This window comes from Microtus oregoni, unplaced genomic scaffold (genome assembly GCF_018167655.1).
Source record: "Microtus oregoni isolate MIOR12 unplaced genomic scaffold, Mior012 000001F_ref0000356, whole genome shotgun sequence".
In the NCBI taxonomy this organism is placed as follows: Eukaryota; Metazoa; Chordata; class Mammalia; order Rodentia; family Cricetidae; genus Microtus; species Microtus oregoni.
Window position 1 is genome coordinate 78,678,267 of NW_024543060.1, and position 25,753 is coordinate 78,704,019.

Sequence of the window (25,753 nt, forward strand, 5' to 3'; positions counted from 1 at the left end):
AAAATGTTTTTTTTTTTTGCTCCTCCTTTGCTGTTTTCTGAAGCTTTCTTTGTCAAGGCTGTTGTTTTACTTATAAAGTTAACATTGCTATTCTTTGACCCCCAACTGGGGTGTTAACTTTCTCACCTCTTCTTGTGGTAGTCTAGCTGATTTCATACCCCTTTATTTACACTCATGAGTATAGATTAGCATATGCATGTAAGAGAGAAAATGTGATTTTTGTTTCAGTCACTTCAAGTGTTATTTTCTAGAACCACCCATTTTTCTGCAAATTTCACAATTACATATTTTAATATAGTTTATTAAAATTAAATTGTGTATAAATGCCACCTGGGAAAGGAAAAAGCAACATAAAATGTTTGGAAAGTAACAAAATGTAAAGTATTACTTAATATAATAAAAAGAAAGTTAAAAATTAATGTACTAGGAAGAAAACGGTAGCCTGGAGACATGGCTCAGTGGTTAAGAGCACTGGATGCTCTTGTCAATATTGTGTTTAGTGACCAGCACCCATATGGTGATAAATTAGCATCTATAACCTTAGTTCCAGAGATTTTGTTCCTTTTTTCTGAATTCCACAGACACTATGTATGCACGCGATACACAGCAGACATCTTTGTAGACAAAACACTGGTAAACATAAAGTAATAATAGGTAAAATAAATAAATAGAATAAAAGCAAGAAAGACGGTAGATTAACCCAGGAACAACTTGAAAAGAAAACATACACACTCCCCTAGGTAATTGTACTTTATACAATGATAGTTTCAATAATGAAAGGAACTTAAGATAAAATAAAACTTTTTTTTTTTTTTTTGGTCATATTAACCTCCGACCCCAACCTCTTATCCTCATCAATCTTTACTAAAGCATTTTCTTGAAATTTCTATAGAACCATATATGGTCTTTGGAATCTCACTTGCAGGTCAATTTGTATAAGCTTTTAGCTCACAGTAAATAATCATTTCTGGTTTTAATATTTCATAAAATTGGAATATAGCTGTGTACTTCTAAATCACCAGAAATGCAGAAAAACATTACTGTGAGTTCTGAGGTGCATGTGGAACACTGTACAGCCAGCTGGTTTTAAAAATATCAGGAAAGCAGAATATTTTTAAGTATATGGCAATTATCATTCAAACAAAAATTCCATTGTTTCATGGAGGTGCTTATATTTTCTTACAAGTTTACTATTTAGTATCACCAAATTATTAGTTATTTGCACGTTCAGGAAAGGTTAGCATCTTCCTCTAACACTGGAGAAATGTGGGAAACAAGGTATCCAATACTGAATATATTAAAAACTACAAAAATTCTGACTAAGTCTGATGTTTGTATTCAATTGATCTTAGCAGAACAAATATAACAAAAACAACCTAATCTCTTGTATTATGTAAGTTTCAGTACTGTATTTTAGGATAGAAAGAAGAGCAGACACACTTCTTGTTTCTTTTCTGTTTTTTTTTAGTATCATAAATATATCTTTACACAACACACACACATTATACACACATACACACACAGAAACACACACGCATACATGTGTGAGCATATGATTTTTCCCCATAAGCACATACATATCCTGTATTTCTCTTCATTAAAAACCTCTTCACTGAATCACTTACAAATAGTGAATAGGGTGACTACTAAGTACATTCTGAAACACAAATGTTTTTAAAACACACTGTGGTGTCTTGAATTTCTCTTGTGAAAAATAGAGACAGCTGACCAAATCTTTAACAGTTTGATTACTATTTGTATGCAGGTAGCACAAAAATGTCAATTAAAACGAGTCACAGTCATCACACCGCATGGTCATAATGCTTTATAGACCAGTTTTGTTACCTAATTCAAGGTAGTCTAGTAAATAACCTGAAACCTAAATAAGACACAGAACAGTTGCTGCTTGAGTGACGGCTCAGTGATTAAGAGCACTTGCTGCTCTTGCAGAGGACACTGGTTTGGCTCCCAGCACCCTTGAAACGCGGTCTGTAATGGACTGTAACTTGCGTTTCACGATATCTAAAACCCTCCTCTGGCTTCTGCAGGCACTGCGCACATAGACAGGTAGGCACAAACAAATAAATATTAAATAAATAAATGCACACATACACGGAAGGAGAATGAGAAAAATCAAGGAAGGAAGGAAGGGATAAAGAAAACAGAAGCCCTAAGTTCTGTGACGAGAGATCTCAATAGATAATAAAGAGTGTTGTCTGTTAATTAAGACAAAAAAGCAGAATAATGCCTTGTTGTTTGGTTTTTGAAGAAATAGCTCATTGACTACAAGAAAACAAAACAAAATAAGACAAAATTAGTTTCTACAGTTTTTTTCCTTTCTCCCACTTAAGACAGCCATTTAATCTCCCCAAACATGATAAATTGCAACGACTTCAATCACATGAATTTTAATAAAAAATATATAAAATCAATTTCAATTTTGTCTACATATACTGAAACTGTGAACAAATAGACTAAGCACAGGCCATCTCTTCTTGTCTGTTAATTACAGGGGTCCTATGTAACCTTAAAACACTAAGCTTACCTATCTACTTCAAGTGGGAAGTTAGAAATGGAATTCTTCCCACAGAAAATTTAAATTAAATTTTTGAAGCAATTAAATGTTTTAAAACAAGGAGCAATGTTTCTTTTCATAGAAACAACCAGAGGAATGCTTATTTTTAAGTCTGTTTTTCTTTAGCCCTACTTACACAAAATAGTCTGTTGCAAAGACTTCACTGCTATGAGGAGGTATTAACTGTAAAAATATAGCAGTCAGTGAAAGCCTAAATTTCCAAGAAAAGTATCCCAGTTTACGATTGCAACCAAATGCATATTCTCAGAGATTCTGAATGAGAAAGCTGTCTGATCATATAATGAATTAACAATTCATGAATAAGTGTGTACCGTTGGCAACTGTGTTTTAATTATAATCCACGGAAAGAATTTTCTTGTTTTAAATCGTTCACATCACTCTTTTGACTACTGTTTGAAATCGTGGATCTCTAAACACTTAAATATATGGATGGCAGCAACTTTAACTACAGAATGGCCTTTGACCTCAAAAGTGAAAGCATACAAGGGAGTGTTTCATTAAACTACAATCAGAACGGCTGAGATGATCAACTTTTCCCGGGACACATCACATCCATTGGTTGCCTTCCAAAAGACAAAAGTAGCAAAAGAGGAAGAGAGGAAATACTGAAACAGGAAGTCCTGCTTCAGAAACTCAGTAGACTGATTTCATTGGCTAGGAAGTCCAAATGCTGATGCTCCGAATTATGAGCCATTCTTTTTGGGTTTTGGTAACGCATATCCTTATGCAATGTATGTCAAATGGAATTTTTTGATTCACCTCTGACATTTCAAAGTTTCCGTGTTTGAAATCCCCCAGTCTTAAGTAAGTATCACATTGTCTTATTTGTTTCTTTAATATAAGTTTTTTCCCAACATCTAGAGCTCCATGATGCAAAATGTCGTTCTGTCGATCTTCTGTTCCTGTATTCACTTTAATTTTTTTAATCGTAATTGGATTTTCAAATACAATCACAAATGTATCTCCGATGGACGGTGGCTTTCCCCAGAAGTACTCATCAACACTGCTGTAAGCCTTGCTTGCTTCATAGTTTTCAAAGACATTCATATTGGTGTAGAGACTTGCTGGGGGATTATCAGGGATGTCGAATGACTCCTCTTCAAAGTCATCGTCCTTGAGTTTATTCTCAGTTCCTTTATAGGATGAATAATAGCCCATGTGCTGAAAGAGAGAAGGTTTAAATCGGATCACATTTTTCTGAGCCAAGAGACCTCGAAAATGAGTCAATAGCCAATCGCAAGGCATTTCTTGATAAAACATTAATAAAAAGTGGGCCAGACGTGGGAGATCATGAGAATGATAGAGTTTACCGATGTAGCCAAGTTTTGAGAACTCAAGAGTTACCCAGTATGTCCCTTCTAAGGATGCGATGACTTTCTTGATGGCGGTTAAGAAATTTTTGGAACACCGGACGTCATCTTCAAGCATGACGTAATAGTCTGAAGTATTGGCACAAAAATTCAGAAGAAAAGCATAGTCTACATTCTGCTTGGAGCGAAATCTGACTCTATCCTCTGGGTCATTGTAATTTCTTTTAAGACCATCTAGAACTGGATAATATTCTTCAGGAGCATGTATAACCATCAATCTTCCTGCAATGATGTGATGGGCAAATTTCTGCATGATGTCCTGGACCATGGCATCGCGCCAGGAGGAATTAAAGTCTGCTAGATGCACCACTACTGAAATTTCCTTTAGTTCTTCATAGCTGGACTGTTCAAAAATTGACTTTATTGTCTCTAGTAAATAGTTTCCTTTTCTCCGTTTCACCGATGAAAGACCAATTGTGAGATACCCTGAGCAAAGAAAAAAAAAATCAGTGGAAAAGTAATTAAATGTTAATAGACTTCAAATAATACAAAATAGGAACCAAATAAACAAGATTTGAATTCTTTAGGCCTGCAATTATAGCAGATAAATCTATTAGATGATTATATATTTAACATTTTAATATTAGAGTATTAAACTCGCTACACAAGGGCTACCGTGTTTCATGTACTTTTGTTGTTTTATATAGAAAACAATTTATATTCTTTGAGCAATGTAAGATGGATCCTATATTACAAAAATGCTTATGAATTATAAAAATAAAATTATCCTAAAATATCCTATATAGCCTAATAGTCCTATATATTACCATTAGAAAAGAGACAGATGTTTAGAGATAATGTATCTACAAAGAAATGAAACACAGCACTTCATGCCTGTAGTCTTAGCATGTGGGGGACTGAGGCAGAAGGACTGTTTTGAGTTCAACGCTAGTTTGGTATACACATAGATTTAAAGCCCAGAACAAGATAAAAAATGAGCATTGTAAAATAATAAATACATCTACAAAAGTAAAACAAATTTTTAATTAAGGCTGGCAAGCTAGACTCAAGTGATGAGGAAAGAAGACTAGACATTAATTTAAATCATCTATAAAATTTCCAGAGAGAGCATTGTGTACTTCAGGGTTCGTTATCAGATTGCTATCTTTACTAAATGAATTCCAAGGCAGACTTCCTAGCCTTATTTTGAAATTTGCCTGATATGTCTTATAGAAAATAAACAGTTTGATAGGATGTAGGGAGAAAGAAATCTTACAAATGTATGCTTCAAAGCTATGAATTTATTGTTTCATTTGTTTTGAAAAACACTTTGCATCTTTACCCTCAGGGGACATTTTTCTTAGATTAAAGTTAAAAAATAAGAACTGGATGTTTTTATGGTGAGAAATAACCTCATACGGTTCACCTCTGATACGCATTATGTATCTTTCTAAAATCTGATTTTCTATCTTGAATATTCAATAACATTCCTTAATCACCAATGTGTAAAAGTGATAATGTGCATATGTGTAAGGATCAATGGGCTAATATGGGCCTTTCCATGATACCATAGGGATGTTTAACAAACCCAGTGAAAGTCATTCCTTTCTTCTGCCCTTCCTATCCTGAATGTACAACTCTTTAAGTCACTGTCACATGACTTAAGTCACTGACACGTTTTAAGTTAACAACACGTGGTGTTGTTGTCAGGAAATGCAAGTGGTACCCATCCAAGTGGTAACCATCACTTAGTTGAAAGGTCATTCTTTGTGCATATCTTTTACTCTCTCAAATCCTAGACCACACAGGAACCACTTAAGGGAGCTCTAAATTTTGATTGGCTATCTTTTTTTTTCCCAATCAAAAAATCTTCATATTGGTTTGAGTAAATTTTGTCATCCTACAGAATCCTCCCCAACTTGAATTTCAAGTTGGCAAATTTTCTTTGGAACAATCGTAATGATGATTAGAATACAGGTACTTAAATCTCAAATTCTGACTACTAGAACCACGAGATAATAATAATAATAAATCCTCTGGTTTATGGTAATCTGTGATTGTCATTTATAAAATAGTGCACTATCAAGACCACATTCAAAGCTGGTTAGAATCTATAAAACTAAACTATCAGATTGGAAGTAAAACAGCACAACAATATTTTCAAGTTAGACTTTTAATTTTACAGTCAAGGGATAATTATCTCTCTAAATGCCCCATAACCAATTTCTAAAGAGTTTTTATTAAAAGTTGGTATCTTAATAATTATGGAATAAGAAAGTATATATAAAGGTTAAAGGATGTCAAATCCTTCTTAAACTATAGATCCCAATAATCTCTAAATCTTGTATTGATACACAAACATAACAAATTATCATTATTTTTGCAAAAATTTCAGTTTTTATGCAAATTTTAATAAAAAGGATATGGATACTTACTCTTTCTCTGTAAAGGAGTGGCAGCTAGGTAGCGATAGGTGACATTTATGGTTCCTGAGAAGTTAGATAAATCCTTGAATGTGTGAACATAGCGTTCAGAATTAAGTTGATGTGTGGATGTTTCCCTTATGAGTTGTTTGTCGCCTTCCTAAATTCAAAAATAAATACATGCAAAATTAATAAATAATAGTTGGCCACAAATGGAGATGAGGGTAGTGCATGTATTTAGAAAGTTACATGAATCTCAGTTACCAGCCCACAATCACAAGCTCCTCAACTTTGACCTGATTTCTTACCTTTAGTTTCTGCTTTAAGCTTTTTCACTTATGATCTTTATTCTGTGACACATTTGATTTTTCATACCATGCACGATTATCCCATTTTCAACAAATCTATCCTTACTTGAAATTCTAAAATTTCAAAACAAAAGGACTTTATAGTTTGATGATGATAAATTTGGAGCTTTCACTGGAAATTATTTCCTTTCAGATGCCCCAATTTTGAGGCAAATTAATCTATGAAATCTTCTACAAATGCTTTCAAATGGAAAAAATATCCATGTATCAATTACAACATTTAAAGAATGAGTAGGAAGGTTTTTTTTAATATTAATAACGAAAGCATTTTATTGGGGTTGGCTTACAGCTTGAGAGGTTCAGTTCATTGTTGTCATGGTAGGAAGCATAGTGGTGTACAGGCAGACATGTTACTGGAGGAGGATCTGAAACTGGTTTAATGAGTAGGGAGTTTTAAGTGTAAACAAACTTTAGATTTAGAGAAAGTTGTTACAAAGTTTTATCAATTCATTTATAGATGACCTTGTAGGGCCATTATGGTGAATTGAATGAAAATTGCCTCCATATGCTCATAGACATTGGCTTTAATAGGATGTATGGCCTTGGAGGAGTAGGTGTGGCCTTTTTGGACTAAATATGTCACCGGAAGTGTGCTTTGATGTTTCAAATACTCAAGCCAGGCCCATTTTCACTCTCTCTGTTGTCTACAGCTAAGTACATAGAACGTAGCTACTTCTCCAGCACTATGTCAGCCTGCATGCAGCCATGCTTCCTGCCATACTGGCAATGGACTGACCCTCTGAGCCTGCAAGCCAGGTCTAACTAAATACTTTCCTTTATAAGCGTTGCTGTGGTAATGCTGTCTTTTCATAGCAACAGCACATTGACGAGGAGAGACATAATTTCAAATTGTTGAGAACGATTAACCATCGACATTTTGTCATGAACTTGCTTATCTGAAAATGTTCTTCAGTAACATCAATTAGAATACTTTGGTACCTAGTCAGTAAAATGTTTTGAGATCCTGTTGGGCTCTCATCTTTCTTATTGTAGTCTTTCTCTTTGTGTTGATAGATGCATATGTGAAAATTTGTTTGTGTTTGAAGTTCTGGTGAAGATAACTGAAATCATTTATAATAATTATAATTATTTTTGTGCTGGTAGTAATTCGTGTCATTATATGAACAGAAGCACTTACATTTAAGAAATTTTCCAAATTCAGGTTAACTATTATTTGCTTTCATTTTCTCTGAGCTTAGATGTAAATTTAATGGTAGATTTTGATAATTTGACAAAGTTATTATTGGCCATATCCTTATTAGATTATTTTGGGGGCATATATTCTATGATGCACTACCATATATGTCCGTAGAATCTAATTAGGTTTTTTGGGGAAAGTTGTCCACTTCCCTGTGTGTTCTTACATAGATTTATCTCTAGTATTTCTGGTAGGAACTTAAACGAATCAAGTACAAGCCACTCAGACTAGAAAAAGTAAATTCTTTAAATGAATTTTGCTTTGATTCTTATCTGTGGTCAATAAAACTTTAATTAAATCTCTCTTCCAAAACATTGTATAAGATTCAGACATAAGTTTTACCTTGATTAGGACAATAAATAGTTACTGATTCAAAGGCAAAAAACACAATTAAACTTTAAAATCATGCGCAGATTTTTTCATGGGATTAAAAAAAAGAAATACTGGAATTTAACAGGAGTACTAAGAATCTTTAACTATACTATGAATTCAAAAAAATTCAATCCTACAATCTTTCAAATATTCAAGTATTCTCATGACTTTATTCTGTCTGTGATAACATACTTCTATGTTTTAAACCACTTTAATTATTTGAAAAAGGACATTTCCACAAGGTTTATAGGATATCCATCAAGTTACAAACATATATATATATATATATATATATATATATATATATCTGAAAAATCTACAATTCAAAATTAAAGAAAATTTTCTTTTATAAATATAGAGGTTGAATATTCACTGAATTCTGGTCATTCTAGCTCTCTTATGCATATATATGTTCATCTATTTCTATAGATCAAAAAGTATATAATGCAATTAATGTATAAAACAAACAATTTAAGATTGTTACAAAGTAAATGCAGACTAATTATCACATAAGCTTGTTCAACATTACTCTAATAGTGTACAGTATCAATAGAAGCCATGAAGACATTTCTATAAAATCAAAGTAGTCTCTATGTTGTATACATTTTGATATTCTGTTATTATATGAGGCTACATGCTAATGAAACTGTAAGTTAGCATTTTTTTTTAAGAATTCTTCCCTGACATGTAAAAGTCTAGACTTTTTCTGTGATAAAATGGAATACATTCATTTTGGTAGAAGTAAGCAGCAGAATATAAAATGAAACAGAGCTGATATGAAAGTACTTAATTCAGTTCTGAAGAACAAGCTTCTTAATACTTTCAGCATCAATAAAAATGTAGCGTTCACCCGAGCCTGTCTGGTTGGCTGCTTTCAGAGGCGACTGACTGAACATCCAGGCTCCCTGGGTGCCTTCTTTTCTGCAGTAACTATGCTAAAGTGTGTGTCTCAGTAATAAGGCAAAGCTTTATGACAATCATTTTCTGGATGGTAATGCAATTCAATGGTCTCACTATAGTCTAAATATATACCCTGGTGGCTACTTTGAAGATGCTCACAGCTGAAAGGCTAAGTTGATTGGGCATGCATCGTCTCTGCCACTTAGTTTGTCTTGTAAAGTATTTGTCTCTTTCACTGAGTTCTGCTTCCTTTCCAACTGAAAGTCACTTATCTTTCTAAAACAAAAGCAAATATACCAAGGCATTAATATGCCTATAGTTTCAAACCACAAATAAATTTTCTATCAAAAAGGGAATTGAATGTGGTAAATAACTCCAGAGACTACTAATTCTTTTCATCTGGTTTCTCGGAGTTACAAGTATTATTTCAGCAACACATGAAAGACATTGCAGTTTATGCTTAGAAAATTATATGCACATTATGGAGGCAAGAAAATACCCAAGAGAGAGAAAATTATGAAAAATAAAATGAAAGCCGGGCGATGGTGGCGTACGCCTTTAATCCCAGCACATGGGAGGCAGAGGCAGGCGGATCTCTGGGAGTTCGAGACCAGCCTGGTCTACAGAGCTAGTTCCAGGATAGGCTCCAAAGCCACAGAGAAAACCTGTCTCAGAAAACCAAAAAAAAAAAAAAAAATGAAAGAGGAAAAGTATTAAGCAGAAATAATATTGTGATTTATTCCAAGAGTTAGGTTGTTTTTTTTTTAACAAATATTCACATTTTAGATATATACATTAAAAATAAGATTTATTTGTATAGCAGTTGGGTTTCACAAATCTGAATTTTGATGTGTTGTGGTTTTCTGTAATGATCTCTGTTGCAAAGAGAAGGTTTCTTGATGAGGGGTAAGAATCATACTTAGCTCCGTGTATAAAGGCAAATATTTAGAATATAGTTGGGAAATATGCTAGTTAACTACATTGGTGATTCTCCTTCAAGATCCTTGAATTAACTGGCCCTAGGCAGTTGGCTGGGTTTCCAGTACCAGGCATGATTTCCCTGTTGTCAAGTGGGTTTTAAAGTCCAATTATAGACCGGTTGGTTGCCACAAAGTTAGGCATGCTGCATGCTGCTATTGCTCAGTTTGGGTTTCTCCCCCATGCCTGTCATTGCTGTGGTTCCTAGGCATCACAGCTAGTTAGGAAATCAATTACTCTACCTAAGTCTCAGGGATTGTTGTGGAAGAGCAGGTGGAATGACTTTAGAATTCAGAAGAACATGGAGTTGACTAAAAGATTCTGTCTTCTAGGCGTATCACAGCTACATTTATAAAGTCTCACCATGATTGCCAACACATGGGCTGAACAAGCACAATAACAATAGCTATGTTAGTGTAGATGGGGAAAAGCCCACTCAGGCTCAATTTGATGCAAAGAGCAACCTGGTGTGGGAGGTCCTGCTGTCTATGTGTTGTTTTTATTGGCTAATGAATAAAGAACTGCTTTAAGCCTATGGCAGGGAAGAACAGAACCAGGTGGGGCAAGTTAGGCTGTATGCTGGGAGAAAGAAGGGCAGAGTTAAGAGGGAAGCCATGGGGCTGCTGGAGACAGATACTGGGAATTTTAAATTGTAAGCCACAACCTCTTGGCGATATACAGATATATAATAGAAAGGGGTTGAATTAATATAAGAGTTAGCCAATAAGAAACTAGAGCTAATCAGCCAATCAGTGATTTAATTAATAAACTATCTGTGTGATTATTTTGATTCTAAGATAGCTGGGCGGCTGGGAACCAACAAGCAGCATTTCCCCAAACAGCTACCGACAACTAAGTAATGCCAAGAACAGGAGAAATAGTTTTCTCTTGGAAAAAAGAACATTAATTAGTTATCCATTACAAAATGGGGTGTGTTTGTGTTTGTGTGTGTGTGTGTGTGTGTGTGTGTGTGTGCATTTGTTCATGTGTATAACAGCAATTAAGGAGAAGACCAGAATTTGAAAGAGACCTAGAATAAGTATTTGGAAGGGTTTGGAGGTAGAAAGGGACGGGGAAAAGATGTAATTATATGACATAAAGATAAAATATATAATTTTTTGTTTTTTTTAAATTTATTTATTTAAATGACTTTTTTTGTATTTGTGCATGCCTAAATAAATTTATGTGCAATGCATGCATGCCAATGACATTGGAGTATGGAAGGGGACATTAACTCCCCAGGAACAGGAGTTTCAAAGGTTTGTGAGCCACAGTGTGTGTGCTGGACCTTTAATTCTGAATCTTCTGAATTATCACTAAGAAAATCTGTTATTTTTTAAAGAACTTTAAGTTGGGTATATAAGGAGGGAGAAAGTATTTTGAAGGACTTGGGGGAGGGGAAAATATGATCAAAATATATTTATATGTAATTTTTAATAATAAGAAATATAAGAAAATTTCAATACTATTATAGATAATTGGCAAAATAAAGGGTAACACTTTCAAGGAAATTTCAACACTAAAGTGTAAAATAAGGAGGGTAGGAGTAATACTATCAAGAAAAATTGATTTTGTCTATATGTTCACAGTAAAGCCCAATGATCTTAATATTTTAATATGTATGAAATCAGTGTAAACTGTCTGTATTATATGACAGTATATATTATGTCATGAGTATCTTGAGAAAAATGTTTTAGGGTCTAAGAAGATATTTTACGGTATGTATAAAGGTTTGAAGACACAAAGAAAATGACTTAAGGTGTGTAGATACAAATTACAGGGGTCTCAAAACAGGAAAGCTTAGACTGTGGGAGTATGAGAATGTTTTGAGGTGTATAGATACAACCTGTGAAGGTATAAGAAGGTGGCTTAAGGTACATGAAAAATGGTTTTCAGCTGGGCTGTGGTGGTGCATGCCTTTAATCCCAGTACTTGGGAGGCAGATGCAGGTGGATCTCTATGAGTCCAAGGCCAGCCTGGTGTGCAAGAGCTAGTTTTAGGACAGGCTCCAAAGCTGCAAAGAAACTCTGTCTTGAAAAACCAAAAAATAAATAAATAAAATAAAAATAAAAGGACAGATGCATAAATAATTCTGCTCAAACAAACATTGCCTTTTACATCAAAGTCAGGGGATAACTAGACCTATACTAAGTTTACTGAGGATGAATATTGAATTGAAAATAATGTCTCCAGAACTCACCAGAACATAGCTGTCTTCAATGTACAAGTTCATGAATAGAAGGCAAACGACAAGGACACCCAGGAAAGACACTGTAGAACGTTTTCGCAAGCATCTCATTTTATCCAGTATTTGAAAAATATATTTCATTTGATAAAATTTAAACATGTTCTCCTGTGAAAAAGAGGTAAAGAATTACTTACAATTAACTTGGAGTATGAAGAGTATAATCTTATCATTCACATACTTCAGCTAAAATTTCATTTCAAAGTTTATACATTATATTGTCATTTACCAATGTATCATCATATATAGCTATCTATTGTTGCCTAGAAAGACAGCAAATGGATTAAAAGTCGAAGAAAGGGAACCATATATTTTTTGAATAATTACTTTCTTTAAAATAGTAAATGATAACCTATAGTTGAATATAAATTGTTCACCCATCTAATTTAATTTCATAACTGGGAATTACAAGATCTCATTAAAATAACAAAAATTTGAAAAATGGAGGAAGAAAGAGACATACAGCCATGGAAGTGATAAATCTATAACTCAAAGTTAAGATAAAGGCTTGCCAAAGTTTAAATACCTTCCTTCTCACTTTTAGAATACCTAATAAAATTGATATGATTTGTTAGACTGGGCAATTGTTCCTCAGGATATTTCTCAGTTTTTATGCTTCTAACTTGAAGTCTAGCTACTTCCAATTTCTCAATTATTCAGTATGATCCATGTAATTAAATAGTTATAGAGACATTCCTCCTTAATTCATAGTATAAGAAACACTGAAAGTCAAGTTGAAGATGCCTTAAAGTTTTAGATAGCCGGGCGGTGGTGGCGCACGCCTTTAATCCCAGCACTCGGGAGGCAGAGGCAGGCGGATCTCTGTGAGTTCGAGACCAGCCTGGTCTACAAGAGCTAGTTCCAGGACAGGCTCCAAAACCACAGAGAAACTCTGTTTCGAAAAACCAAAAAAAAAAAAAAAAAAAAGTTTTAGATATATCCCCCTGACTCCCACAGGAACTACTTTTTCACTCTCACCATTAAAACAGGGAATTATTGCTTGGAAATATTAGTAAAGGCTCATGAGAGGCAGTTACTGAATAGAATAGCATGAATGAAGAGAATGAACCTCCCTCAGAACCTGTCCTTACCAATCATTATTGTTTCGAGACCTTTAACTATACTCAAAGTCTGCCAATCCCCTAAAGATAATGTTCAAAGTGTGACCCAAGAAGAACACTAAGATCTTATAGGACTAATTAGTTTTCCAGTTTAGGGGGCAGAAACCTAATAGCACCTGGGTGAGAATAAATTTAAAGGATGTAGGGAAATAGATGAAGAACATAAAGTTGGGTCAAACAAAATTTCTTTATATGGCCTACCTCGGCTTAAATATTATACTTAATTTTGCAGGAGTTAGAAAGGGTGCTAAGAGTTTTGATAATTGATTGCTTGGCTGAAAGGAAGATCAATAATGGGTTACCCTGAATGATTTGTTAACATAAAAGGAAGGATCACAAGATTTAGGGACACTAGATTGCTAGCTATAGCATGAAAAGCATACTTTGGCAGAGTGTAGAAGGTGTGTCTTTCACTAATGCCTTGAGAAATCTGTCTGTAACTGATTGGGTGATTGGAGATAGCAACATCCATATTTCTTTTCTATTACTCAAAAGTTACAGTGGTGACTTTAGCCATCCCTAAAAGGCAATGAGGGCAATTGCAACTCAGGGTTCAAGTGATGACAACCATCCAACACAGTTAGGGTTAATGTCTTAAAAGTAACCAAAGTTTAAGATATAGTTTCAGTGTTTGAGAAAATGTATTTATCGTAATACCTAAAAGGGAGTGTTGAACTAACTTCTCTAGGCTTTTTTTTTTTTAAGGTTTATTTTTTTATTATGTGGTATACAGTGTTCTGCCTGCACGTGTGCCTGCAGGCAAGAAGAGGGCATCAGGTCTCATTACTGATGGTTGTGAGCCACTATGTGGTTGCTGTGAATTGAACCCAGGACCTTTGGAAGGTCAGCCAGTGCTCTAAACCACTGAGCCATCTCTCCAGCCCTTCTCTATAACTTTCTATAAGAACATTAAGCAGCCACTCACCTTTCTCTTTCGTCTGTTTGTAAAATTCTCTGCCTAGTCAGCTCAAGAAATTCTCACTTGGGTGTCCTTTCCTTGAGCCATAACTTAGAAACTCTTGGGGGGAAGCTAGCATAACCATCATAATTGATTCTCTTTATCAAAGTTCATTACTCTATTCTCCTTGCTACCAATGTCTGAGGCTATTGCTTCCTTCACATGTGCTAGACTATAGTTTGGGTTGTTTGAGAAAATTAGAAATCTGGCACTTATTTCTTTTCTTTTTTTTTTTCTTTGCGATTCCTCACATTTATTTATTTTTTTTATTGAGAAAAGGAAAAGAAAAATTTCCGCCTCCTCCCAGCCTCCCATTTCCCTCCCCCTCCTCCCACCCTTCTCCCCCTCCCACCACTCCTCTCCCCCTCCCTCTCCAGTCCAAAGAGCAGTCAGGGTTCCCTACCCTGTGAAAAGTCCAAGGTCCTCCCCCCTCCGTCCATGTCTAGGAAGGTGAACATCCAAACTGGCTAGGCTCCCACAAAGCCAGAACATGAAGTAGGATCAAAATCCCATGCCATTGTCCTTGGCTGCTCATCAGCCCTCATTGTTTGCCATGTTCATAGAGTCCGTTTTTATCCCATGCTTTTTCGGTCACAGTCCAGTTGGCCTTGGTGAGCTCCCAATAGATCAGCCCCACTGTCTCAATGGGTGGGTGCACCCCTCGTAGTCCTGACTTCCTTGCTCATGTTCTCCCTCCTTCCACTCCTCATTGGGACCTTGGGAGCTCAGTCCAGTGCTCCAGTGTGGGTCTCTGTCTCTATCTCCATCCATCACCAGATGAAGGTTCTATGGTGATATGCAAGATATTCGTCAGTATTGCTATAGGATAGGGTCATTTCAGGTTCCCTATCCTCAGCTGCCCAAGGAACTAACTGGGGACACCGCCTTGGGCTCCTGGGAGCCACTCTAGGTTCAAGTCTCTTGCCAGCCCTAAGGTGGCTCCCTTGACTAAGAATTGTGCTTCCGTGCTCCCCTATCCAACCTTCCTTTATCCCAATTATCTTGTTTCCCCAAATTACCCTTATCCTCACCTTCTCACATTTCTCTCCCCATCTCCTCTTACCCCAATCCCACCCCACCCCCAAGATCCCAATTTTCTCCCCGGCAATTTTGTCTACTTCGCATAGCCCAAGAGGATAACTATATGTTTTTCCTTGGGTTTACCTTCTTATTCAGCTTCTTTAGGTTCACCAATTATAGACTCTGTGACCTTTATTTATGGCTAAAAACCAATTATGAGTGAGTATACACATTAGAGTACTACGCTGCGGTAAAAAACAATGACTTCTCGAATTTTGCATGCAAATGGATGGAAATAGAAAACACTATCCTGAGTGAGGTAACCCAGACCCAAAAAGATGAACATGGGATATATTCTAGCACTTATTTCTAACCATGGTCACAAGTATATTTCTGGTAAGCAGTCTTGTAAAATTTCCTCTGTTTTCTTGAGAAGTTCTTCTTTTTATTTTCATGCTTGATTTATTGCTTACATATTCAGCTTGTTTTTGTTCCTATATAAATTAAATAGTAAGTAAATAAGCAAATGGACTGTTTGACTTACAGGGTTGTCATTTTTTTTTTTTAAGATTTTTTTGAGACAGGGTTTCTCCATAGCTTTTTTGGTTCCTGTCCTGGAACTAGCTCTTGTAGACCAGGCTGGCCTCAAACTCACAGAGATCCGCCTGCCTCTGCCTCCCGAGTGCTGGGATTAAAGGTGTGTGACACCACTGCCCGGCCATGGTTGTCATTTTTTTTAAATATTTTTTTATTAGAATCAAACATCTTTTAAAGTTATCTACTCTTATTCAAACATCCAGGTATGAGTTGGAAAATTTATCAAGAAACTGACTACCGTTGATCACTTGTATTGAAGTTTAGGTTTAATTTTTAAACAGATGTAAGGAACATAGTATAAGGAGTGTATATGCCCAAGGCTACTTCCTACTTTCTCTCCTATCAGGTTCAATGTACCTGGACATATGTTGAAGTTGATCCACATCTTGATAGAGAAACTCAGTGCTAGGGAAATTCTCAGAAATCCACAAGGATGATCCCGACTAAGACTCCTAGCAGTAGTGGAGAGGGTACACGAACTAGCCTTCCCCTGGAATCAGATTGGTGACTACCCTAACTGTCATCATAGAACCTTCATCCAGTAACTGATGGAAGCAGATGCAGAGATCCACAGCCAAGCACCAGACCAAACTCCAGGAGTCCAGTTGAAGAGAGGGAGGATAGATGGTATGATCTAGGTAGGGGTTGATAGGGTTGATATAACGATGGGGAAACCCACAGAAACAGCTGATCAGAGGTCTTGGGATCTCTGGAACTCTAGACTGACAACTGGTGCGACTGAATGCGATCTACCTAGGCCACCTGCATGTGGCTAATAGTTATGTAGCTTGGTCCGTTTGTGGAGTCCTTGGCAGTGGGACCAGGATGTATCCCTGGTGAATGAGCTTAATTTTTGGAGCCCACACCCTTTGGTGGGTCGCCTTGCTCAGTCTTGATGCTGAGGGGAGGGGCTTGGTCCTGCTTCAACTTAATTTGCCATGCTTTGTTGACTCTCCACAGGAGGCCCTCCCTTTTCTCAGGAGTGGAGCAGGGATGAGTGAGAGGGGAGCATTTAATAATAGCAATGACAATTATGCACCATTCCCTTGTTAAAATAATAGCAAGGAGTAACAGAAACCAGGCTCAAAGGGAGGGGGCTGATGTGTTTTCCAGAGGATTTGGTGGCCTCTCTTCCTGCTGTGTCTGCAATGGTCACGTCTACCAGGAACACGCAGAGAAGATGGCGAGCTAGAAGAACATCTTTCCCTCGTTAACGGAAATGGATGTGCTGGTTTGACACATATTATTTGAGATCACTGAGGATTATGTAGGTCAAATAATTTTACCCAGAGTGCAGATGGAGAAAACGCATTTTAGTGTTACCAGCAGAGAGACATGACTGTGGACAGAAAACCTTCAGCAATTGCTGCAGTGCTGATCATGAAATAAGGAAGCCTCAGGTGTTGCATCTAGTTTCTGGACAGTTACTTAGGATATCTGAGCAATCAGCTCAAATAACCACTGTCTGATTGCTACAAGGTGTGAGAGGGCTTCATCTTAGGGGCTGGCATGCCGAACTCTGCACTTTTTGCAAATGGGAATCAAATGATCACAAGGAAAGATGATTATCAAACTCACTCACTTTGCCCTTCTGTAAGCTTGACTCTATGTTTTGCTAACAGCACACTGGAAGTGGCAGGAAACCAAAATTCAACAGCTATGGAGTGTAAACCCTTCCAGATGTCCAGCCGTTAAAGTGCTGTAACCTCACATTGAAAACTTTTGACATGATTGACATGTTCCGGATAAGTGAATAAAATAGTTAAGTTATTAAATGTATTTATAGAAGTGGGAGGAGGAAACAATCTCAATCTAAAAGTAATTATTCTTTCTGGACAGTGTTCAAAATCCTTAATGAGCTTCTATCCCCAACTTTGCTGAACGCAGAATATCTCGTTAATCAAGACAGTTTGTATGCACCTATATAAATATAATTGTATACACACATGGGTATTTAGTAGACCCTTAGCATAATTACTTTGTATTTGGGAGCCTGCAAATTTAATATATTATTTGATTTTTCGATATCAAAATCCAAATACTACAAGAAGTTCTAGAAGGTACACACTAAGGACAGATACTCTAAAATGTATTCTACTTACCTTCATGAATTCACACACATATATATATAGACATGCTCACTGTGTTATTAGAATAGTATGAATCAATAATGTTTGTTTCAAATTATTATTCATGGAAGCAAATAAGCTCTCTTTAAAAAAATGTCAAAATATTTTTCTCTTGAGAAACTACCACTATAGGAATTTATTTGCTAGTTTTTATCACTGCAATCAAAACATTCATTTAATAAAGAATTGATGATGAAATTCAAGAAGTGACGGATGAATTGTTATACTGCAAAGCTGCTTGCTTCACCAGGTGGTGGTGGCGCATGCCTTTAACCCAGCACTCAGGTGGCAGAGGCAGACAGATCTCTGTGAGTTCGAGGGCAGCCTGGTCTACAGAGCTAGTTTCAGAACAGGCACCAAAACTACACAGAGAAACCCTGTCTTGAAAAACTAAAAGCTAAAAACCAATAATGACAAAGCTGTTTGCTTCAACCCAGATTCTTATGTGTGTCCATCGTGTTTCTAAAATTTGGGCTACCTGTAACAAACTGCCCAGTTTTAATGAGTCATATCCTCACTCTCCAGACCTTCATGGTAAACAGAAAACATATTTCTCACTCCCCCCTTCGCAGTAAATATTATGTTATGGCCATATGAGAATTTTGGAGGAAAAAATAAAGAAACAAATCCCTATCCGTATAAATCAATGTTGCTACATTAATCTACCCCAAGGCACCAATTTGTAACATATTCTTTGTTTTGTAGGTGTTATAATTAACAAAATAATAAAGTAAATTAATCTTTTAAATATGGGAATTTGTATATAACATTTAACCTTTCATCAATGAAAACATACAAAAAAAGTGTTACATTCAACTGTTCATCTCTCTGACATGCGGCCTCCTGTGTATCAGATTTGCTTGGCTTGCATTTTTTTAATGCTTGCCCAATTTTTTTTTTCCCCCTTGCTTTGTGGAAGGCTGAACATGCCCTCAGGGCAGCAGTCAATACTTTCTGATGAATAGAAAGAATGTTGCTGACATAGCAAAAGCTTCAGAAGGCTTTCAAAAAAAAAACATGATTATCATTATATTTGGTACAGAAGTCTCAGATATTGATAGCAGCCAATGTAATTGTTTCTCCCCCTCAGAGTTTTTCTCTCATCTCTCTTCAGGCCATTCATTTCTGGCTGTAAGTGGCCGAGAGGTGAAAAAGGATGGCAGCCTAGATCATTCCTGGGGGTTCACAGTGACCCCTTGCAAGATTTACTTTTTGTGGCTCACGTTAAGTTACAATGTAGACAGAACTAGTAACACTGACAGGCTGGGGGTTTCCTTGTCACCTACTATGAAAACAGCAAATGTGAAAGTAATATTGGATAGACGAGGCAATCCTCTTCAGTATAGAAGGGAACTAAATGAGGAACAGCACTACTTACTTCATGTGCTTCACTTTCCGGACGGCATTTTCCCCATTGGTTTCTACTTATCATCAGGATTTGAAAGGAAGAAAGTTTCTGAGTAGATCGTAAGCCACAGTGGGAAGGTCAAAGTTTCTTAGCATAGACCTTTGTTTGTACCAGGGGTCACTCTAACCTTGAATCTATTCTGAGTTGAGCTGGACACTAAAGCAACAATTTTGGTGGCAATCACAGCAACCTTAAACGGATGCGTCATGCTCCTTGTTAAACCCTTAGTAAACTAATATGGTGTTATATCATTATACTACATTTGTGTTATTCCATTTCCTGTTGAGTTAATGAAATACTGTGGGCCCCCTACTGCATAAAACAATTAAAGACATTTCAATGGAGACTGAGAGACTGAAACCAAGCCGATCCATTTCTGTTTGCAAGTCATGAGACCCACCTGGTTCATGACGTCACAAGTCCAAGAGTGGTGCTGTAGCAAGACAGAAAGGCAGAAAAGGACTCGAGACAGGCTTGCTTGTTTGTTTGTTTATTCATTTGTGGGTGTTTTACCTGACTGTATGTGTGTACATCATATTTGGGTCTAGTGCTCAGGCTACATGACCTTAGAGACTAGGCTTCTGGCATAAGACTCCTGTAACAGCAAACTGTATCTGAATAATAGAAACATTCATACTGACTGTAACACTTAAGTTTCAGTTCCAGTGTTAAGAGGAGTATGCGACACATTGAGTATGCTATAGGGTATGATAAGTCGCTGGTTATAACCATAGATTTTTTATCCACCCTCATCCACAAAAGTCACTTAACAGAGACACATAAAATCCATATTTGAAAGTCAAGGTAAAATTTGATTAAATCCGCAATATTGAATCCTATTAGTAACAATGCTTCTCCCATGAAGGGCTAAAAGCTTGTATGTACACTTTCCAGAATAGTACAAATAAAATAAATGAACTACCTTGAAAAGATCAGCGTGCATACCCACAGTGCAAGAGATCAGGTAAATGAGCTTGTATCCAGTAGTACCAAATAGCATACATGTGTAGAAACAACATACTTAAATTCATTTCTATGTTCAAATAATATACGGAGAGAACACTGCTTTCCTTTAGGTAAGCATTGATTTTTCTGAAACTTTATTAAATTCTAAATTAAATTCCAAATCTGTTATTTAATTCTAAAACCAAAGAAGTTCATGTAAAAAATCATAACCATCTATTTGGATTTCTTTCCTTGAAATGAATATTGATGCTTAACTAGACACAACATATCTCTAAGAGGAACAATGTCTACAATCTTTAACCAGAAAGTAGAGCAAATGCAACAGCAACAATAAAAATACCTGTTTTGGTTAGAGACAGTTGCTTCCTCCTATAATCTTAATGTCTTACTAGTGTCCAACAGATATACGACAAGATAACATATTCTAGTAATCATGACAAAGCATAAGCTGGCTTGAGTGTTCTATTATGCAATAATTTTATTTTATTTTACATTTATTATTTGTGTGTGTCTGTGTGTGTGTGCGCATGTGGTGGTGATTCACATGTGGAGTTCAAAAACCTGCTTGTGGGAGTCAGCTTTCTCCTTCCGTGATGACTGTTCTAGAGATTAAACACAGGTTCTCTGGATAGGCATCAAGCAATTTTACCCACTGAAACGTCTCACCAGACAAGTTATACAACATTTTAATTAGCAAGAATGATAGTGATGACTCAGTGCATAAAGCACTTTGTCGGTGCTGATAAATTGATATCAGGACCCGCTAAAAGCTTGATAAAATTGCATGACCCATGAAAGATCCCAACTGACAAACAAAAAGTCAGTAATCCCAACTCACCCCAGCAAGGAGCTAGAATGCTAATGCTAAGACAAAAGATTTTCTAGATGTCCAAGTAACAACTAGATGGAATGCCCGGATCACTCCCAAAGTTTTCTTATGGCGTAAATATACGTGCCGTATTGTAGGTTCCCGCCACCTCAACATGCACAGAAATATATACACACCAACACACACATGCACAAACATATCATACACACTCACATTCACACAAAGAAGACAATATCATGAGCGATTACTTTGGACTATTTGAAAGCAAATGTTATTGTCCAGTAACTGAAGTTCAAGGGCAGACTTCTCATATAGCAAAAGGTAACTGTAAAGTGTTCCTCTTCTATTCTCTTTCATGTTGTGAAAAATTACCACGTATATATTTTATGGAACATATGCTTAGAGGTGTAATTCAACATTTAATATATAATTAGTTGTCTCAGACTCTATCTAAACAAAGATATAAGAAATGCTTTTATTAGCCTTCAACTTGTTTCTAGTGAAATGAAATAGTAATTTTCACACTTAATTGATTAACTGGAAGCAAGAAGCATCATTAGTCTAGAGATATTAGTAGCAATGGAATATTCACATTTTAAGCATTTTTAGATTAAAATCTCTATTGAAATTGGAAACTGTGTAAATATATTCTTTTCAGTTCATAAAGTCATGATCAAGATCAAGTCCAGCTACAGTAATGGACCGTAATGGATATAAGACAGCTTTAATTCAATTTGTTTTTATTCAGACAGAAGCAGAACCATGATTTCATTTTTTCTCCTAATCAAAAGTTTCTAAGAGGGCTATCACATGGGTTTCAACATAGAAAAATGAATTGTAAAGTGGAAATATTAACATGGATTTATTGTTAGTCCCTTAAACATAATATCTATGTCAGCTTTCAGTCATCTTTCTTATTTATCATGGTATGAATTACTTTATTGATTAGAACACTGCGGTTTGCGCGCATAATGAAAACCTGTAATGAAAAACTCAATATAGAAGGAAGTCATATTCTCAACAGTGATAATTTTTCTGTTCATCATTTTAATCTATCTAGCAGCATTTCCCATGAGAAATCAAACTATCCCTGAATCATGATTATATGTAGATAATCAATTAAATAGAAAGAGTTACATGCAATATGTAAAAAGGTAACCTCTCATGGGATCAAACTAAAATGTTAATATTACTAGAGTCAATAGTTAGGTATGCCACTGGAGAAATAAATAGCTTTGTTAAGGTATCTTGAGAAATTCATAGAACAATATTTATATGTGTTTGGAGAATTATATGTAAATTATAAGCAAAAGTACCTATTAAAGCTATAAAATCACTCATCTTTTTAAAATTTATAGAAACCTGAAGCCACTATATTATAGGACTTCATAATGCATTGCCTTTTAAATCTTCAAGGAACTCAAATAAATGACAACAAAATGTTATTTTCTATTAAGAAAAAAAATCAATGGGTTTAACGGAAATTTAGCAACTTCTATCAGTGTTTCGGTTCAAACCAAAGATTTACATGACTTTAATTAGTGTGTTTTTTGTCATTATGTGTTCATTTCTCCATAAAACCCCAAATTTAATTTATCATCAAATATCATAATCCATTTACAATGTATTTATCTGTATAAATAAGTATATAAAATTTGGCTATTTTCTTATTATTTTTTTATGAATGTTAACAAAGAAGAATTAGCACAGATACATACCTATATCTATGTATTTTAAATGTATTTAAATTTAGAAGTTACAATGGCATAGTTACGTTACTGGCTATGAAAGCTTATAGCTGTCATAATAGAGGATTTAAAATAAGCTGGGTATGGTACTTCATCTCTGCAATTCCAGTATTAAGAGGCTAAGACAGAGATAGACCCCAAATATTGAAACTAGCTTGGCATATATAATGAGTTCTGGGTTAGAGAGAGAAAGAAATCAGCAAATGCTGTGATAAAAATTACATAGCCATTATAATTTTATTAATTGCAAACATTCTTTTTATTCTTATTCTATCCTTAATTATAGATAACATTTTTCTTGTAATTGTCAGAGCATTTCATACATGTATACACACGTATGCACATGTGTGCACACAGATATTATTTCTACAAGTATTTTAAACAGACATACTTGTCTTTTTATTACTTCATATATACTGCATATGCACATAATATGAAAGATATTTCTGTAAGTCTCCCCCTTTAAATATCTGTTTATAGAAATCCAAATTATTTTCTAACATGAAAATTCTGTGATATCAATATTTATAATATACCTTTATACTTAATATTTAGATATAAATTATAATGGAAACATTTTAGTGCAATGATTTATGAGGGACACTTTCAGTTCTCTGTAATCCTGTAGAACATCCCATGTACTGAATATTATTGCAAATTTAGGTGTATAGTGAGCAACGTAGATACTTCACTTAATTTAAAAAGATCTTAATTAATTGTACTTGACAGAGAGTTAAATAGATTTTCTTATGTTTTCCAATCTCCCTGACTGTAATTCCTACAAAGTCCAGAGCTATATTCAAAGGAACTGTCCCTGAATGAAGGGGAGAGAGGGTGCAGAAGACAATATGAGGAGAGAGAGCTAAAATTAAAGACCATTTCAAAAATAGTACGAAAACCTACTACAGAAGAATCTGCCTTAAATCACATATGTGATACATATTATTAATGTTCTAATATTTTGTAATTTTGCTATATGTTGTAGGATTTAAAAACAATGTTATATCAAATTTTAACATTTATAGCTTTAATAAATATTTTATTTATTGTTAAAATTATCTTTACCGATGTTTTTTCTATTATGTTATAATCACTTTAAAATCATTGTTTTCAGCCCTTTTTATTTGACTTGAGAATATTGCTTTCTTTATACATAAGAGATTTTAAACTGTAAGACCTCTCAAATGATATATTTGTTTTGAAAACATCCAGATTTTAATATTAGAAGTGACTCCAGAACCATAGATTAAGCATTTTTATTCAGTTTGATTCTCATACACGATTTAAATCATTTGGCTTTGGTTTATAAATTACGTCTTTTCATTTATTTTTCTTAATAAACTGATATACTTGTCATATTTCTGTGTCACCTGTGTTCCTAAATAATACATAATCATACAAATATGAATATTTTTTTTCCAAACTATTATAAAGTATCTGGTTGCAGAGCCTTTCTCAGTATAATTAAATATCAAGTGTTACTCTGCTAAGTGGATGTTTAGGAAAGCAATTAGAAATTGGAAGCAATTAATACTGCTATTACTTAAGGGAAATTGTAACCTAATATATTAACCAAGCAACACAAGATTTACTTCTTGTGTCTGAGAGTCGATGTTGTCCAATTAGAATATAAATGGCAAAGGGAGGGAGGAATTCATTTATTCAAATTTTATTACAAGTCAGTTATAGATCACAGACTTTATATTATGCACAATACATGCTTGTTTGTTCGTTTACAATAAAGTTGCTGAGCCCATGTTGAATGTGTGCCACATTTCTGGAGTTGGACTTGAGATATACAAATGTAGATGAAATTTGTTCCTCCCAAACTAAGGGACACCATGACAGGTACCCACATGCAGACACCAGTGACTCTGCATATTCTCAGCCTAATTGATGTTTTGTTTGTTTCTTCTGCTCTTCTGATGTTCTCTCTCTCTCTCTCTCTCTCTCTCTCATACACACACACATGGACACACAAACACATACACATACACACACATGAGAAAGAGAGAGGGAGAGAGAGAGGGAGAGAGAGAGAGAGAGAGAGAGAGAGAGAGAGAGAGAGAGAGAGCACTCTGTGTGTTCTTAAACCTGCTTTAAAAAATTCTGGCTAATTATAACAGCACAACCCTTTGAAGTGCTGCTTGTCTGACTAATATGTCTCAGCTGTGTACCACTGTGTTTAATAAACATTGTGATGACTTCTAACTTCCTTTACTCTGTCACTTGGACTTGAGGCACCCAGCACCTCACCCTTCACGGTCTACTGTATCTCACAAAAGTCTCTGACACTGTTCTGTTAATGTTTGTTGTCTTTTCCTTCAGACTGTCTTTTTCTTTCCTGAAGTCAGTCCTATAAGTGAAAGGTCTCCATCCCTTGCTTCTGCTGGTAACTATAGCAACAACGCTTACTAGACACAGGGTCAAGCGTTTAGTAAATATTACACATTTGGTTCTCAAAATGGTCAAAGAGGATATTGGTGAGAATACATTGATCAAAAGCAGGAGCCTTGTTCTTGATTAATATTTATATCAAAAATATTAACTACTGTGTCTTCATCATTAAACCAGGTATTTATTGACT

The 25,753-nt window shown here is 35.4% G+C and overlaps 1 protein-coding gene across 5 annotated transcripts in view; it reads right to left on the minus strand.

Moving 5' to 3' along the window:
* Positions 1-1,081: 1,081 nt before the first annotated feature.
* Mgat4c (MGAT4 family member C) overlaps positions 1,082-25,753 on the minus strand; it is a 497,836-nt gene continuing 473,164 nt past the window's right edge. For all 5 annotated transcript variants that reach the window (XM_041674801.1, XM_041674778.1, XM_041674793.1 and 2 more), the window contains 3 exons: positions 12,346-12,498; positions 6,342-6,489; positions 1,082-4,392 (listed from right to left, as the gene is read on the minus strand). In XM_041674801.1, the coding sequence (XP_041530735.1) occupies positions 3,251-4,392; positions 6,342-6,489; positions 12,346-12,492 (1,437 nt within the window). In that variant the 5' untranslated portion in view covers positions 12,493-12,498 and the 3' untranslated portion in view covers positions 1,082-3,250. The remainder of the gene's footprint in view (positions 4,393-6,341; positions 6,490-12,345; positions 12,499-25,753) is intronic.